An 18,677-nucleotide genomic window follows, 5' to 3' on the forward strand; every position below is an offset into this window, starting at 1 on the left:
ACTTGCAGACATCTGTAGGAATGAGGGTCACATAGTGCTGTGTCTTTAGAGAGGATAGGGGTAGAGACTGGGGGATGACATTCTAGCCTGTCCTCTGCAGTCACAGGGAGTGGGTGTTTGATGACTTTTTTTTTTTTTTTTTTTAAGATGGAGTCTCACCCTGTCGCCCAGGCTGGAGTGCAATGGCTTGATCTTGGCTCACTGCAACCTCCGCCTCCCAGGTTCATGTGTTTTTCCTGCCTCAGCCTCCCGAGTAGCTGGGATTACAGGCTCATGCCACCATGCCTGGCTAATTTTTGTATTTTTAGTAGACACGGGGTTTCACCATGTTGGCCAGGCTGATCTTGAACTCCTGACCTCAGGTGATCCACCCACCTCGGCCTCCCAAAGTGCTGGGATTACAGGCATGGGCCACCTTGCCTGGCCCTGATGACTCTATTTACCCTAAAGGCCTATGCTGGAGGGGAAGGGAGCTCCCAGGGATTAGACAGGGAAGGTCTCCATCATGCTCAAAACCAAGTAAGATTTCATTTAGAGCAAGGCAGATGCTGCCATCTTCTTCCTCTTTGAGGGAGAAAATGTCCTGTCATGTTCTCAGGGACATACCCAGCTAGTCTCGACCCTCCACCCATCATGTTGACGTACAGGAGGGAAAGAGGTGAACATTAGTTAAACACCTGCCATGTGTCAGGGATATCATTCATGGGGTCCTTACAGCAGATGTAGTAATGTCCTTATTTTTACAGATAAGGAAACCAAGGTTCAGGAAGGTTGACACTGGCCTGAGGCAGCACTAGGAAATAAATAGCTGAATGGGACCTGGGCTTGTCTCCAAGGCGAGTTGTGCTCATGCACTTCCTTACCTGGGGAGATCAAGTTCTACTCCTGCAGCCCACCGGGGAACAGCTCACTTGCTAGCACATTCTTGGCAGGTTACAGAGGCCCTTAAATCTGTGTCTTCATATAATCCTGTTGACAACCCTGTGAATAGAAATTCTTATCCCCATCTACAGAAGAGGAAGCAGAAGCTGGTCCAAAATCAGGCGGCAGGTGCCAGAGCTGCCCACTCAAACCCAGGTCTTCTGCTCTGTGCCTGTTGTACATTAAAGGACATACCCAGGAACATTCATCTCTCTCTCGGGTGCCCCCAGGGTGTACCTACCTCCTTTGTCCTTGCCTGTGTACTTTCAGCAGACACATACATCCAGATCCTGCTGCACTCACCTTTGCAGCCCTGGCAAAGACTAGGTACCAAACATTGGATGGATGGATGGACCGTGACCTCAGGAAAGTGACCCCTGACCTTCAGGCTGAGTTGGCTGCTTTTTCTGTGAGTTGAGAGTAATATTTGTGTGAATGCCCTGTGTGGTCATTTTCTATTTTTGTGTCTGTCCCTCCCATTAGGTAGTAAGCCCCCTGAGGCCAAGAGCTAGCTATGTTGTCTCTGTGCTTGTTTCCTTAAAGCCTGCACACTCTAGCACATAGTAGGTGGTCTATCTGTATATGTTCAGTGTCTTCGAAAGAAACTTTTTCTACCAACTGAAGTCCAATTTCCTCTGCACCCCACATCTTATCCTCAATCACATTTGTTGTGCATTTTATTCATAGTACTCTTCTCTTTATCTATTTATTTTTAAATTATTATTATTGTTATTATTATTGTTTGACACAGAGTCTCGCTCTGTTGCCAGACTGGAGTGCTGTGGCGAGATCTTGGCTCACTGCAACCTCTGCCACCTGGGTTCAAGTGATTCTCCTGCCTTAGCCTCCCAAGTAGCTGGGATTACAGACATGCACCACCACACCCTGCTAATTTGTGTATTTTTAGTAGAGATGGGGTTTCACCATGTTGGCCAGGATGATCTCGATCTCTTGACCTCGTGATCCGCCCACCTTGGCCTCCCAAAGTTTTGGGATTACAGGCATGAGCCACTGCTCCCAGCCTCAGTGTCTTTCAAAGAAGCCTTTTCTACCAACTGAAGTCCAATCTCCCCTGCACCCCATGTCTTATTCTCAATTCCATTGATTTTGCATTTTATTCATAGTACTCATTCTTTTTATCTGTTTATTTATTTATTTACTTTTGTCTTTTCAATGAGCATGTAAGCTCTCCAAGAACAAGGACTACATCTGCCACTGTATCTGCTGTATCTACTCCTATGTCTGGTGTGGTGCCTAGTCCACCTAAGGCTTAATAAGTAGTGATCGAATGAGGGAGTGAATAAGTGATGTCAACTGTGATCAGATCCTTCCCACAAAAGTCTCCTTCTCTATTGTTCTCAGAGGTGAAAGGTGGCGATCATTTGTCACATCCTCTGACCCTGTTATGTCTCAGTCTTTTGCCTCCGCAGATCCCCATACAGGTGTAGGGAGTCTCATCACTCTTAGAGCATTCCTTCCCTTCCTGGTTCACTGGACCTTGCTAATTGCATGGAGGACTGAGAGGCTGCACCATCGTTTGGGGTGGGGGAGTCCCTCTATCTGGCAATGGGAAGGTGCCAGGAGGGTGAGCTGTTCTCAGGAGAAAATAATGGAGCTAGAATCATCAGATCTTGGGTCCCTCTATGTTCTAAGGTCTTTCTTCTCCCACATCTCTGCCCATCCAGCCTGCCACGTGACTCTCCTGCTAACTGGCAAAGCCTGAATGTTTTGCTGTCAACCATTTTCTGCATGGCCCATTGACTGTCTCCCCTACTTCTGCCTGGGCCACAAATCAGCAACCGACGTGTTGCATCAGAAACATGAAAATCTTTCTCTATCTCCATCCCACCCCCAGTGGGGGTGACCTGCGGAGAGACAGCTGTCCCTAGGACAGGACATTCCCAACCTCTCCTTCCTTGGAAGGTCCATCACCAAGCCCTGCCTGCGTTAACTCTACATACAGGATCAATTTATTGGGAAAAAAAAGTCCTGTTTGAAGACAGATCCTGTTTGTATGAATTCCCCTTCTTCTGCCCCTGCTGCAGCCACAAAAGAGCACCATACCCATTCCTCATCAATCTGTCTTGTGCACACTTCCCGCCTCCCCCAACTAGGCATTTCCCACCCCAGGCAGCACCAGTTTTGTAATATTCTTCTTCCTGGGGCCTCAGATGTGGCAGTAAAATATGAGACCACCCACAGACACAGAATCTTCGTGGAATCCAGAGCTCTCCCCACCTTCTTCCCCAGGCCAAGGACTTGATTGATTGGCTGAGGTATTCAGGGAGCCCGTTATGAGATTGAACATACTAGGGTGTGAGGAGGAGGCAGCCGTGAGAGACAGAGCCCTTAGGCACAGCGGGTCCATCCATTTTGCCTGAGGTCAGACAGCCAGTCAATTACAGAGGCAGCAACCCCAGCCCCCAAAGGCATCTAGAATTCCAGACCATCGCTACCCTTCCCTCTGCCAGACAGAGCCGTTCAGAGGCGGCTCAAGCCTGAATGAGCCCCCGGCAAGGAGGCAGCAGTCTGTGTGGCCCATCAGGAGACAGACTTCTGACTTGCAGCCAGGCGGGGGGATGGACTCCCTGACCCTCAGCTTCAGCCCCAGTCCGTCTGCCAGGCCCTGCAGTAAACATTCCAGAGATGGGCAAAACAAATGTTTCTCCTGGGAAGGTGAGGTCTCATTAAGACCACAGCTGCTTGGGTGGTATTGGGGTAGTGCAAAGTGCTTCGGGTTCCAGATTAGAATCAAGTCGAGGAATGCCAGTTGCGCAGGTTGGCCTGGTACATGCCCCCACATCGCAGTGGCTGTAGATCTGTAAATGTATTACAATGGTGCACCAGTAGATGGCAGTCAAGTATCTCCAGGAAAGGCCGGCCTACAGACAGTATCTCCTTACCCTGTCAGGGAACATTTGTTAAGCCTGTGCGCTGTGCCCCAGTTCATCGTGCTGGATACTGGAGACAGTGAGCATGGAGACTCAGTTTCTGGTTTCCAGGAGCTCACAGACTAGATGTTTGGGGGCAGAGGGCAGATAGGTGATGTGTAATAACAACGTGGAGTGGTAAGGGCTGGAATGGTCGTAAGTGCAGCGTGCTGTAGGAACCAAGGGAGGACGCTCAGCCCAGCCAGGGAAGGGGGTGCTGTCAGGGAAAACTCAACAGAGTAGATATCACTCATGGGATCTTGGAACATGAGACAGAGACAGTCAAGGAAGCGCCAGGCAGAGGGGATGGCCTGTGCAGAGGCTCAGAGGCATGACAGCACAGGGAGTATTTAGAGAAGCGCAGGAAGTTGGATGCGACCATGAAATAGACAGCAAACCGGAGGGGAAGCAGACCCCCAGTCAGCAGGGTCCAGATCATGAAGGACGCCAGGGCTCTGGACTGGATCCAAAAAATCTGAAAGACCACTTAGTGTCTCCAGGAAAGGCTGGAAATTCTTCCCTCTAGGATTTGGATACCCAGATCACTTGTGTGACTTTGAGCAGAGACTTCTCCATCTGGAACATGTGGGGAGTGATCCCAGTCCTACCACCCCTCAGGGTTGGCATGAGGGTCAAATAGGAGGAAGGATGTGAAGGGGCTGGCTGTCCTTATAGACCAAGGCCACCTCTTTGTCCCCATCACCAGCCATCACTCTTTGCACCTATGAGACAGATCAAGGTGAGTCATAATTCTGCTTTGTAACCCCCAAGAGGGTCAGATTGTTTTATTTGTGGGTCCCCGCCATGCAGCACCCACTAGGCACAGGGTAAACACTGGATAGCTCTTTGCTCTTGTGCATTGTTTCAGGCCGTGGGCTATACACTTTGGAGCTTACTATGTGCCAGGGACTATTCTCAGTGCTTTGTATGTCTTGTTTCATTTAATCCTCATAACAACCCTCAGAGGTGGCTACTGCTATTATCCTCATTTCCTAGGTGTGGAAACTAAGGCATTCAGAGGTTGGCTTACCCAAGCTTGCACAAGCGAGTGGAGGAGTTGGGGGTCCTATCCAGGCTGTCTGCCCTGAAGCCATTGCACTTTACTGCCTTGTTGCATAGAGGATTATGTGAGTTTCTCACCACACTCTTCCCTGGTAGTTACTATCACCACTTGACAAATGAGGAAACTGAGACCCAGAGGGCTAAGTGTCTTGTCTTGGAACACATGGTGGATGAGTAGTAGAGCTGAGATTTTGCCCAAGCCTGTGTGATTGCAAATCCATGTTTTTTTTTTTTTTTTTTTTTTTCAGTATGCCGGTGATTGTAATCATAGGTTACCATTCGCGGTCCCAGGCCCACCAAATATTTCTTTTAAATTTGGAGCTTGGATTTAAAAGCTAATGACTTGTTTAAATCCACAAAGGACACCTACCTTGGATCCTGCTCTGGTCTTTATTAGCCACACCTCTCTTGACAGGCAGAGGAGTTAGGACTGAGGGGATATTCCCACCAAGACCCTGCAAATTGCACTCTTAAGCCATGCCGTGGGTACCCAAACTCTAGAATTCCCTCCTCAAAGGGACCTTAACCCAACTTCAGGGCCTATATAGGCCAATTTCTTGGTCCATCTTCCAAGAGGTGGCCAAAGGGCAACCATCTGGGGAGGGGAAGGGAGTAGATGAAGCTTAGCCACGTGGTCTGGGTCATCCACATACCCGCACCAGGAGCCTCAGTGATGCAGGACAGAGGAGAGTGGGTGGGGAATTAAGGAGGATCTTGGGTGAGGTCTGAGAACCAAGAGCTGGCAATCCTCATGCTACCATGTGCTGGGTAGAGTGCAAAGAATTCTCAGAAGTCTACATTCTGAATCTTTAAGGTCATTATGAAGTTGTATCTGCCAAGGAAGGGAGACAGACGTCTTTTTTTTCTTTTTCTTTTCTTTCTTTTTTTTTTTGAGGCGGAGTTTCACTCTTGTCGCCCAGGTTGGCGTACAGTGGCACAGTCTCGGCTCACTGCAACCTTTGCCTCGCGGGTTCAAGCGATTCTCCTGCCTCAGCCTCCCAAGTAGCTGGAATTACAGGCGCCTACCACCACGCCTGGCTAATTTTTTGTATTTTTAGTAAAGATGGGGTTTCACTATGTTGGCCAGGCTAGACTCAAACTCCGGGCCTCGTGATCCACCTGCCTCGGCCTTCCAAAGTGCTGGGATTACAGGCATGAGCCACCATGCCTGGTGGACAGATATCTTTTATTTAAATGTTTGCTGGCTTGATTTTGTCAATTTTAAATATTAGACGTATGACACACAGGTTTCCATTTGTCACTTTGCCCCAGGCGCTGTAAATACTAGACATGGGCCTGTCCTTGTGTCTGGAATTTGCCAATACCACCTTTAAGGATTCATGCTAAAATTCACAAACTATATGAAAAGATTGTCTTTGCATGAGGCTGTCCACACAGGCATTTATTTGAAGACCATTGCTGAGAGAAAAAAATCAAAATCTTGCTTTCGAGTCACACTAATAGTTCCTTTCCTACTAAAGTACTGCCTAGTTGACATCTAAGCCCATCAGGATGTAAGAAAAAGTGGTGCTAATATCAGAACTGTCAGTCAGTCTTGGGAAGAGATTAACTCCACCGGCATCAGCTAAGAGTAGGTAGAGAGACTTTGGAAGCAGACAGACTGAAGCTATTAGTAAATTCGCAAAAAGGATTCTTTCACAAATGGAAGGCTGAAAAAAATGGGTGATGACACCCATCTTCCAAGGAAAAGAATAGGAGTCTAAGAAGGTTGTTTAATGCTTAAAAAATTATCCATTAGAAATCAATCTTGTGGCTGCACCCAGCCGATGGGAGAGTTGGGGTGCACATTTTTATATACCAATCTGTCAACTCTCTTACTGTGGAAAAAGGGGAGAATGAGTATTAGGAAGCAAAGAGCTGTCTCTGTCCCAAAGAAGTTTATGGAAATGCTTAACACAATGCCCAGTTCACAGCAAGTCACCAAGAACTATTAGTGTCATCATACCAATAATCAGAAAGAGAAAATGGAAATTTTGTTACTTTTTGTGAGACGATATCCAAACCCATAAAGACCCCAATTTTCACTGCTATTTTTCAGAGTTGAGCAAAAGCACAGATACGGAATTAGAAGTCCTGGGTTCAAATCCCTTAGGCAAAGTGTTTAGTCTCTCTGGGTTTCAGTTTCTTCATCTGTAAGTTGGAAATAATGATATCTACTTCGTGGTGGTGGTTGTGAGCACTAATGAGAAAGGATGTACGTTAAACTCTATAGCAGAATTTCTGGCTTGATAGAGTTGATGCTCAACAAGTGTTTTTTCATCATTCTCTTCACTCATGTATTCATCTAACAAATATTAGTCAAGCTCCTACTATGTGTTAAGCACTCTAGTAGGTGTTAGGAAGAAGATGATGAATGTGATAGGTTGTTTCTGACCTCAAGGAGCTGTGTTATAGTTTAGTGGTACACAGGCATTAAACCCAGCTACAAATTATAATTAATTGTCATTGTAATAAATAGTATGAAAACAATATGAAGAAACTCTCAGTAGAGAGATGAATCATAGGTCAGGATTAGGGTGCTTATGGAGAAAAATGACCAGGCAAATGAATTTGAGAAATAATTAAAATGTAGAATCAGTGAGTACAGGGATGATGTCTAAGCAATGGGTAGATAGGGATATCATGTATTGATGATGGAGAAGACGGAGGCAGGGATGTAGAAGAAAGTCCATGAAAGGAAGGAGGGAAGGAGGGAGGAAGGAAGGAAGGAAGGAAGGAAGGAAGGAAGGAAGGAAGGAAGGAAGAAAGGATAGATGGATGGACGAATGGACAGATGGATGAATGGATGGATGGTAGATGGACAAAGGAATGAATGGGGACTGCTTTATTAGACACACAGAAAAATAGAGAAATGGGTGAGAGTAGATAGATCAATAATAAGTCTTTGGTGGAGTATATGGGGTATATAGGTAAAACTCAATAAAACAATACTGCATTATTTATGTAGGATTCTCTTTTTTGGATAGTTAGAAGATTTGGATATGGATAATGGGCATCACTAAAACATTGATTTTTGTTAAGAGTTAAAATGCCATAACATTTTTAATGTTAAAAGAACACAAAAATATATACTTGAGAATGAAACTGGATCGAACAAAAGTGTATTTTCTGAAGACTTTAAATTACACACTTTCTAGCAATCATCATTCTTTTATACATTCAACATATTTCTGAAGACTAAATTGGAGGGTTGGAGGATACCAAGGTAAACCATTTGTGGTTTTGCTTTCAAAGGGTAGGGGACACAGGATTAACATATATGTGAAGATAACATGATGAGAATCATGAATTTAAGATAAATATGGATAAAACATTATAAACATCCTTTCGTTCTTTTAAAATCAATACATAATAATTTGCATATTTATGGGGTATGTATTGGTGTTGTGATACATGTAATGTATAATGATTAGATTAAGATAGTTAGCATAGCCATCATTTCAAACCTTTTTATGTGGGATCCTTTTTCTTATTTAATCCTCAAAGTAACCCTTGGAAATATGTAGCACAATTTTTATTACTATTATTATTGTTTGAGACTGAGTTTCGCTCTTGTTGCCCAGCTGGAGTGCAGTGGCGTGATCTCAGCTCACCGCAACCTCTGCCTCCTGGGTTCAAGCAATTCTCCTGCCTCAGCCTCCAGAGTAGCTGGAATTACAGGCATGCGCCACTACCCCTGGCTAATTTTGTATTTTTAGTAGAGATGGGGTGTCTCCATATTGGTTGGGCTGGTCTCGAACTCCTGACCTCAGGTGGTCCACCTGCCTCAGCCTCCCAAAGTGCTGGGATTACAGGTGTGAGCCACAGCACCCGGCCTGTAGCACAATTATTAATATCATTCTTTTACAGATGCTAAAACTGCGATGCAGGGAGGTCAAGTGACGTGACAGAACCAGAACTTGAGCCTCCAGTCTTCTCATCCACCCTCTCCCCTCTACCACACACCACCTATAAAGAATGAGAAAATCGGCCAGGCATGGTGGCTCACGCCTATAATCTCCGCACTTTGGGAGGCCGAGGTGGGTGGATTGCCTGAGGTCAGGAGTTCGAGACCAGCCTGACCGACATGGTGAAACCTCATCTCTACTAAAAATACAAAAATTAGCTGAGTGCGATGGCGAGCACCTGTAATCCCAGCTACTTGGGAGGCTGAGGCAGGAGATTTGCTTGAACCTGGGAGGCGGAAGTTGCAGTGAGCCGAGACTGGGCCATTGTACTCTAGCCTAGGCAACAAGAGTGAAACCCCATCTCAAAAAAAAAAAAAAAAAAAGACTGAGAAAATCAGCAGTGAAGGTGGGAGGAGACAGTAGGATGGCCGAGGATGTGTCTCAATATGCACCTCTGGGGTAAGGCCTGTGGGAGAAGGGAGAAAAGAGTAAAACAGCCTGCATCCTTACTCAGCTGATTTCTTCCCCTTTACAGGTCAAAGTATTTCCATGGGAAGAAGGTGAATGGAGAGATTGAGATCCGAGTGGAGCAGGTAGGTAGGAGCTTGTCTTTAGCAGTGTCGTCTGACCTTTTCTGTAGCTGGGACTGTTCTTACACGCAATCTTGGTCCCCATCTTATGTGGTCATAATGAGCTAAGATTACCAGAAAAGTCCAAGCTTATACCTGGGAGTCTCATTAAATTTCAGAATTATTTGGGCCAGTGGTTTTCAACCTTTTATATTTTAGCAGAGACCCTTTCTTCAAGGGAAATGTCAAATAGGAACTCATTCTACAAAAGAGAGACACGTAGAGCTGCTTTGATGGAAATAGGCAGGTGGAGCCCAACGTCTGTCTGTTCCATACTGCTCCTTTTGGCCCCTGGGGCATCTCCTTGCAGCCACCTGGGCTAGAGAGCATGGTTTAGGAACATAATGAAGCGCCTTGAATCCTGCCTCTCTCATTTTCTAGATTTTGGGAAGGTGACTTAATCTCTGTCTGCCTCAATTTCCTTGTATCATTGTGGGGATTAAATTATTTAAAACCTCAGAAGGGATCAGAACCGCAAATACTATCTGTTGCTATTGCTATTAATATCAATATCCAAGTCCCTTATTTTATGTGGAAAGAGACACGGATTTGTTTAGGGCTGTGTAGGGAGGCAGTGGCAGAATCAGGAGTAGAAGGTATGGTTCCTGGCTCCAGATCAAAGCTTTCTCCTATTCGTTCAGCAAGGAGCTCCTCTCTGTCAAACACTGTGCTCAGCCTTAGGAGAGCACATTTGAGCCTGGGCTCTGGAGCCATACTCCAGATTTGAATCCCAACACCACCCGCTACTAACCTTGTGACTTATGCTCTCTCCAGCTCAATTTCTTCATCTGTCCAACTGGGGCAATAATAGCATCAGCCTGCGTTCATAGGGGGCTGTGAGGATCAAACGAGTTAGTCTGTGAAAGGTGCTCACAACAGTACCTGGCACATACTGAGCACTTAGTAAATGTTACCCATTTATCATCAGCATCATTATTCGTTATCCTCCTACTCCTCCTCCTCATCAAAGGCAAACAGTAACTAACATAGACAAGGTCCTTGCTGTAAAAATGATTTCAAAATACAATTTTTAAAATAGGGGAGTATGACTGTTCTTCTCCCTGCACTTTTTGAGCTTAGTGTGTCAGAGAAACAGAAAGGTCTCCTAAGCATCAAACTGAGTTGGTTTAATATTAAAACACCTACACTTTGAATTTCAGTTTGATTCTGTGGCTTTCAAGTCAACCCAATGTCTCCTGGTTTTCCTTCCATGGCAGAGAACAGGTTATTTTTGTTCATTTTGCAAATATTTGTCAAGAGTCTACTATGCTAGCTAGCTAATATGTGGAGAACGAGTATATAGAAGAAGAGGCCCAGTCTCCAAATGCCTGTGGTCTAGGAGGAGAGGTGAGCTAAGTCTTTTTTCTTTTTCTTTTTCTTTCTTTCTTTTTTTTTTTGAGATGGAGTCTCACTCTGTTGCCTAGGCTGGAGTGCAGTGGCGTGAAATGCAACCTCTGCCTCCCGAGTTCAAGCTATTCTTCTGCCTCAGCCTCCTGAGTAGCTGGGACTACAAGCATGTGCCACCATGCCTGGCTAATTTTTTTTTATTTTTTTATTTTTAGTACAGATGGAGTTTCACCATGTTGGTCAGGCTAGTCTCGAACTCCTAACCTCAAATGATCTGCCTGCCTTGGCCTCCCAAAGTTCTAGGATTACAGGCATGAGCCACCGCACCTGGCCTACAGAACAATAACATTGATGATGGTAGCAAACTTGTATTGAACGTTTACTATTTGCTAGATGCCATATTAAGTGTTTTCCATGCAATAACTCATTCAATCCACACAATTTGCCTGTTGCTGAGGAAACTTGGGCTCAGAGAGCTTAATAAATTGCCCAGGCAGGTCACACAGCTAGTAAGAATGCAGTGAAGCTGGGGTTTGAACTTACAGGTAGAAACCAGGGATGAGAGGTCCAAATTTAGCGCTCCCAGCAGCAGAGGTCACAGTCAACTGAAAGACTCAGATGTGGCCTCGAGGAGGGAGTGGTGTTTGAAATAGATCAAAGGATGGATAGGATGTCAACAAGTGGAGATGGTGGCATGAAGAGTGTGTGAATGGAGGAGGCAGTGTGAGCAAAGATAAGGAGACCAGAAGTACAGGGTATGGAGTGACAGGGAGTGTGGTGTGGTTTTCCAAAACAGGACACATCATCTTCCCCTGCACCCACCCTACTCCTCCCTAATTCTCTCTCTCAGTAAAGAGTGTGACCATCTACCTTCCACTTTTACCAGAAACCTGCTCCGGCTCCCGAATGTGTCCCTCTCCCTGTACCACTGGACCCATTCAATGACTGGATCCTGCTGACTCCACATCTGATATTTCCTAGTCCCTGCACTTCTCCCTTCATCCCCATCACCTAGATCCTTGGCTGGACCACCCTCAACTCTTGTCCAATCTTCCTCATCAACAGCCTCACAACTTCATGTTTTCAACCCATCTCCAATGTATTCTTCATACCAAAGCTAGAGTGATCTTCCTCAAAAAGCAGATTAGATCCTTTGAAGTGTTAGCTTTACAATCCTTTCCTCAAAGACTCCTTCTCTGAGCCTTTTCCAGATTTATATCAGGTAACCTGGTTATTCCCTTTCATAGCTCCTCAACTTTTCCTTCCTGGCCCTTATCTGAGTTTTTAGCCATACATTTTGAGTGGGATGATTTGCCTGAGGGTAGAGACCATGACTGTCTGGATCTCACCCTAAGTAGCACTGGGCCTGGCACAAAAGAGAATTGAAGGAAATATTTGCAGAATGAATAACTGATAGATTCTACAGATTCCAGGCTGCTTGTGAGTTTCCAAGGGCGATAAGTCACCATTCACCGCTTCTTTTTTTGACAGTCGCACCCCGTCACCAGGCTGGAGTGCAGTGGCGCAGTCTCGGCTCACTGCAACCTCTGCCTCCCGAGTTCAAGCGATTCTCCTGCCTCAGCCTCTCAAGTAGCTGGGACTACAAGCATCCCCCACCACACCCAGATAATTTTTGTATTTTTGGTAGAGATGGGGTTTCACCATGTTGACCAGGATGGTCTCAATCTCTTGACCTCGTGATCCGCCAGCCTTGGCCTCCCAAAGTGCTAGGATTACAGGCCACCGTGCCCAGCCACCACTTGTTAATCTCCCCTCAAAACTCTGGGTTTTCCATAAGCCATCTGGTAAATACTTGGTTGCCAGCTGAGCTCACCCTGCCTCATCCCATTTGTGGAAACCCCAGGGGCATGTTTTAATTTTCCACTTTTATCTCAGCAATGCCAGTGGCCCAACTTGTAGGTACAAAATCTATGAGCAGGACCATCAGGGAATTGCCCTAAGAATAACTCACCCCGGGGCTCTGGGGCCCCTCGGCCTGTCTATGAGGTCTACAATCACACTGAAAAACCTTGGCTAATTTAGAGTCATTCTGATTTCCAGCCATGCCCCTCTGTGAAAGCCAAAAGGTGAATTAGCCAGGAAACCAATTAGCAGGTCATTTGGGCATTTTTCCCCAGAAGACATGCCTTTCCAAATCCATCTTGGAATCAGAATCACTTGTCTTTGCCCATCTGTATCAATGGGCGGGACACACAAGTAACCCCCCCAGGAATCTCACATGCATCCTTTAGCACTTGGGAAAAGTCTCAGGACGGAAGCCACTGTTTAGTCTGAGCTGGCCTCACATTTTGGGATCCTGTCTCCCAACCAAGGGCCAAATTAACCAGATAATTGCACTGTCTGGGTTTTGCTGGACAGAGCAAATGAGTTAGTTGTGGTTGGCCTAGAGGAAGCCTCCACCCATTCTCTCCATCCTCTTCCCCCACCCCCCCTCTGAGTCTAAAAACTGCTTGCCTCAACTTTTACAGAGCCAGGAATCAAGAAACCCTGGGGAGGCCCGTGGGGGAGATAGCATCATTTTGCATTCTGTTACCCAGAATGCCCTACTGGCTCTGCAGGGCCCTCACAGCAGTATCCTAGTAGGGTCTGAGAGGATCAGGCCAGGATGGTTGGCATGTCAAACTCTCCTCTGTTTATATTTGAAGTAAAGGGTCTTTTTCTCCACAGGCACAAGTCACCCCTCTGTGGGACCAAGCAATGAGGTTGATGAATGGATTAATGTTAAGTAGACTCACAGTTCTGGGACATCAGTGGGCTAGGACTTGCTAGGGTAGAACCTCAGTCTCTGATTTTTAAGAGAAGACTGAAATCACCACCGCTAGGCTTTCCTCCGTGTTAATGGAGGTACCGAGGCAGAAAGAACACTAATGCCTTGCTCTAGCAGGCGGAGAAAAAGGCAAGAGAAGGGTTTATACCTGCCCTTGAGCAACTCCCAGCCCGATGAAGGAAGCCAGATGACCCATGGATTTACGTATGAATACTAGTTGCTCCTTTGAGTACTGTCCTTGTGTAATATTGGGTTGGGTTGGAGTTAGGAAGCTGTCCAGGGGAGGCTGCTGTTGGGAGACTGTTCATCTTCTGCCCTTTATATATTTAACATCAATGTCTTCTGAATGGAAAGGTGAGATATTCCCCTTAAAATATTTTAAACACTGCAGACCCTGTATTTATATTTTTTTATATGCACTTCAGCCTTCAACCCACAATTCTTTCTGGGACAACATTTCTTAGAATGGACCTTAGCTGTAGATACTGACCATAAAGACCTATATTTCAAGAAACAGTTGTCAACAAGATAGAGAAGTGGAGGTTGGATGTTAATTCAGTTTGGTGGTTTGGTAACAGGTTGAATATCATCCTCGTTAGGAAATGATTACTTGATAGAAATAAATACACCTTGGGAGAAATCTAATGGCTTGCCAAAAGGCTTTGTACTTGGCTTTGTTCTCCTTCTTACTAGTGACTTATGAAATTATATATGCTAATGACTTTTAACTAGACGGGAGAGAGAATACGCAGGATTAAATTTGATGTGATCAAATTGAATAGGAATACAATACAAAGTTGAGTAGGTGGCGGCAATTCCTGCAGCCTCAGTGAGAGTGCAGGAGAGTGCAGGTTCGGCTGGTTACAGTAGCTCACGCCTGTAATCCCGGCACTTTGGGAGGCCTAGGCAGGACTGCTTCAGCCCAGGAGTTCATAACCAGCCTAGGCAACATTGTGAGACTCTGTCTCTACAAAACTAAAAAAAGATGACTGATGACCTCAAGCTGATGGGCTGAGTTCAAAAACTCAGCTGTGAAGGAGCAAGATTAGGGATTTTTTTTTTTTTTTTTTTTTTTTTTTTGAGACAGAGTCTCACTCTGTCGCCAGGCTGGAGTGCAGTGGTGCGATCTCGGCTCACTGCCACCTCTGCCTCCTGGGTTCAAGTGATTCTCATGCCTCAGCCTCCTGAGCAGCTGGGATTTCAGGCACATGCCACCAGGCCCAGCTAATGTTTGTATTTTTAGTAAAGACAGGGTTTCACCATGTTGGCCAGGATGTCTCAGTCTTCTGACCTCATGATCCTCCTGCCTTAGCCTCCCAAAGTGATGGGATTACAGGCATAAGCCACCGCACCCAGCCAGGGAGACCTATCTTACTAACATCACATGAGAAAAACCAAAAAGACCTAACATTTGAGTTGAGCACAGCTTAATATGTGCAGGAGGAAATGTGGTGTAGGGGTTAAGATCGTGGCTCCAGCGTAAGATAGACTGAAGATGAAATCTCAGTTCAGTCGTATTTTAGCTGTGTTTGCTTTTTACCTAAAACGTCTCTAAATCAATTTCCTCACCTAAAAATGATGATAATAAATTTATTCCCCAGAGTTATTGTGTGAAAAAATGAGTTAATGTAATATGCTGAGCATTTGTTTCTGGCACATGTATTAGGTGCTCAATAAACTACAGTTGAGATTTTGCTACTCCCCTAAAACCTGATATCACTTCAGGCTGCACTATCAAAGCACAGCAGTGAGAATGCAGGAAGGTGATAGTTCATACACTCCCTCTTATATGCACACACACACACGCACACACACAATGCTAGTGAGACACTCTAATAAAACATCCAGTTGTGTGTCACACTGGAAGGGGTTCGCAGCAACCTGGAATGCCTTCTGAAAAGGGTTTGGAGTAAGAGAAACTAAGGCCAATAAGGAAAGAGGATTCGTTTAAGGAGCTGGAGATGTTTAGTCCGGAGGAAGAAAGGTCTCTGATAGGTCCCAGTTTACTCTTTACAAATATGTACCTCTTGAACAAGTATGGTTGATAAAGTGAGTTACCATTTGTTGAGTCCTTATGAGATAAAGCTAAATGCATTTTATGGTTGAAGTAGGCACCTCCATCTTTTAGAAACTGAGACTCAGAGAGAGTAAGTGGCTTGCCCAGGGTTGCCCAACTAATAGGTGGCATGGGTCTGTTTTTGAACCCAGCCAGTCTGACTTCAGGGTCCTCTTCTTATCCACTATATATATTTTTTTCTTCCAGTGTTGTAAATATCAAGAACAATAACCAAAAGTATTGATTAAAGCACTTGATATGCATAATCTTATTTCAACCTCACAATGCCTCTTTAAGATGGGTACTTTGAGCTGGGTGCAGTGGCTCATGCCTGTAATCCCAGCACTTTGGGAGACTGAGGCAGGTGGATCACCTGAGGTCAGAAGTTCAAGACCAGCTTAGCCAACATGACGAAACTCTGTTCCTACTAAAAATACAAAAATTAGCCAGGTGTGGTGACGCACGCCTGTAATCCCAGCTACTTGGGAGGCTGAGGCAGGAGAATCACTTGAACCTGAGAGGCAGAGGTTGCAGTGAGCCAAGATCGTACCATTGCACTCCAGCCTGGGCACAGCAAGAGCAAAACTCTATCTGAAACAAACAAACAAACAAACAAACAAAAGATGGGTACTTTGACTGTCCCCTTCCGCAGATGAAGAAGCTGGGGCTCAGAGATGTTAAACAAGCAGAAGAAATGGGTGATAGAGGAGGAATCTGAACCCAGGTTTCTGTGCTGAGCACCACCCTCTATTGTTCCACTGGGGTTCGAATTCAGTCTATTGGTGCAATCCTACAGGAAGATTGATTTCAACTTGGTCTACACAGAAACTGTTAAGTAGTGCTGACTAATGAGGAATGGGCCATGCTTCTTTGGTCGGTAAGGCGTCTCCTGTGCTGGAAATGCTGTGGCAGAAACTGGGTGGCTAACTTGGGGAATATTTCACAGGAAATTAATGTGCTTAGTAGGAGATAACCTTTATTAATCTTTTTTTCTTTTTTGGGGGGGATGTAGTATATTCAAATAGTTAAAAATTGAAAAGCTACACAATGGTATGTGGTGAAAACTCTGCCTCCCACTCTGCCTACACCAATCTAGTTCTCTTCCGTGTACTTAACTGTTATCACTAGTTTCTTGGGCAGCTTTCCAGAGAAGTTTTAAATGCAATGAGCAAATACATATACATGCTTTTCACAAAGGGTAGTTGGTCAGAAAAACATTGACCATACTATGTATTTCAGAAGGAATTTAATAAGGAGGATTGATTACAAATGGATCAAAAGAGGAAATCATTTTACCCAGAGGCACAACAGTCCTACATTCACTGTTTATCACTGTCACTATTGTCACTGAGGAATCAGGAGCCTGTACTCTTTTTGTTGTTGTGGTTATTTTGTTTTGTTTAGTTTTTGAGACAAGGTCCCCCTCTTTCACCCAGGCTGTAGTGCAATGGTGTAATCACAGTTCACTGTAACCTCGAACTCCTTGGCTCAAGTGATCCTCCCACTCCGACCTCCCAAGTAGCTTGGACCACAGGTGTGCACCACCATGCCCAGCTTTTTTTTTTTTTCTTTTTTTAGTTTTTGTAGTGATAAGGAATCGCGATGTTGCCTAGGCTGGTCATGAACTCAAGGGCTCAAGCAATCCTCCTGCCTGGGCCTCCCAAAGTGCTGGGATTACAGGTGTGAGCTACTGCACTTGGCCAAACCTGTGCTTTCACTGAGGCTGCAAGAATTGCCACCACCTGTTCAAACTGCTGTAGCTGTTGGTGAAGCTTCTGTAACCCACTTAAAGCAGAATTGTTGCTGCCTTCTTTGTACCTTCAGTTCCTGCATGAATGCCTCCCATTGGTAGAAATGAGCTGAAATTATGTGGCTAAAGGATCTGGGGAATGCAGATTTTAGGCTTTCAGCTCCCATAGCGCAGGAGAGACTATAGAAGGATGAGTGGCAATAGACAGTGACTGGCACAGTCCACCCCTTTGGCTGCTCGACATCTACACATACCTTTCTACTTATCCACACTCCTCTGCACCCTCATTATTCACTTAATATTTCTTGGAGTTTATTCTGTGAGAGTATATGCAGACCTGCCTCATTGTTAATGATGGCCTGGGGTCTGTCATGTGGATACACCATAATTTGTTTTCCGTGATTTTACTATTATAGACAATGCTAAACTTGTGTCATTTCAAACATTTATTAATCAGTCTGTAGGATTCACTTCTAGAAATAGGATAACTTGTTCCAAAAACATTGCAGGTGGTGGATGCTGTAATGCACATTGAGGAATGAAGGACTTTTCTTCCAGCTGCTGGAATTGCTACCAGAAGGTAGCCTTCCTCTGTCATTCCTCCTTGAAAGTGCCTCAGGTGAGGAGAGCTGCCTCTCCCAAGGTCACGTCTCCTTCCTGGTGGCAGTTATATCCAATGACTGGCTGTCAACGGCTACAATAAATCCCTGTCCCCATCACCCCAGTTTGGGATAACTCTGAACGGCTATCCAGCTTCAGAGCTTCTTGCAGAGTTGCCGGAGACCTCTGCTGAGACAGCTGTGTGGCCCAAATTCTCACAGTCCTGCATCCTTTCTTTTCTTCCCCCTTCCAGTGATGGCGATCCCAGAGAATTCCCTAATAAACCTCCCCCAAGGCTAATATCCATCCCAGGGTCTGCTTTCCAGAGAACCCAACCTGAGAGAACACATTTATAATTTTGATAGATATTGCAAAATTACTCTCCATAGAGGTCATATAGAATTCATCCGTAAGACTCTTCTGGTCTTGATTTCTGGGACTGTACGTGACCCGTGAGTTCTGGAGTCCATCCTGCACAGAATGCTCTCCTGGTTACAGCCCAGGCATGAATGCTGAACTCTGAAGTGCTCCATAATTTGATCTTCCTATTTGACCTCCTTGTGTTTGAAATTCACCAGAGCTTGGTGTTTCTCTGCAGGACTGAATCGGACAGAACTCTACCCGCTCTGATCCACTAAGCCTTGTTTTGTTAACACAATCCTGCAAGATTTATTTGTTTGGCTTGG

The 18,677-nt window shown here is 45.3% G+C and overlaps 1 protein-coding gene and 1 long non-coding RNA gene across 6 annotated transcripts in view; one reads left to right on the plus strand and one right to left on the minus strand.

The window, feature by feature from the left end:
- SYN3 (synapsin III) overlaps nucleotides 1-18,677 on the plus strand; it is a 543,931-nt gene that overhangs the window by 67,981 nt on the left and 457,273 nt on the right. For all 5 annotated transcript variants that reach the window (XM_017944545.2, XM_009217148.2, XM_009217143.4 and 2 more), the window contains one exon: nucleotides 9,357-9,414. In XM_017944545.2, coding sequence (XP_017800034.1) covers nucleotides 9,357-9,414 — 58 coding nt within the window. The remainder of the gene's footprint in view (nucleotides 1-9,356; nucleotides 9,415-18,677) is intronic.
- On the minus strand, nucleotides 1,269-5,648 carry LOC108580723. Its single transcript, XR_001892239.3, has 3 exons — nucleotides 5,567-5,648; nucleotides 5,284-5,368; nucleotides 1,269-1,328 (listed from the first exon to the last, which is right to left on the minus strand). It is a non-coding gene; the product is annotated as an uncharacterized LOC108580723 (long non-coding RNA).

Source organism: Papio anubis, chromosome 16 (assembly GCF_008728515.1).
Source record: "Papio anubis isolate 15944 chromosome 16, Panubis1.0, whole genome shotgun sequence".
Taxonomy (NCBI): Eukaryota; Metazoa; Chordata; class Mammalia; order Primates; family Cercopithecidae; genus Papio; species Papio anubis.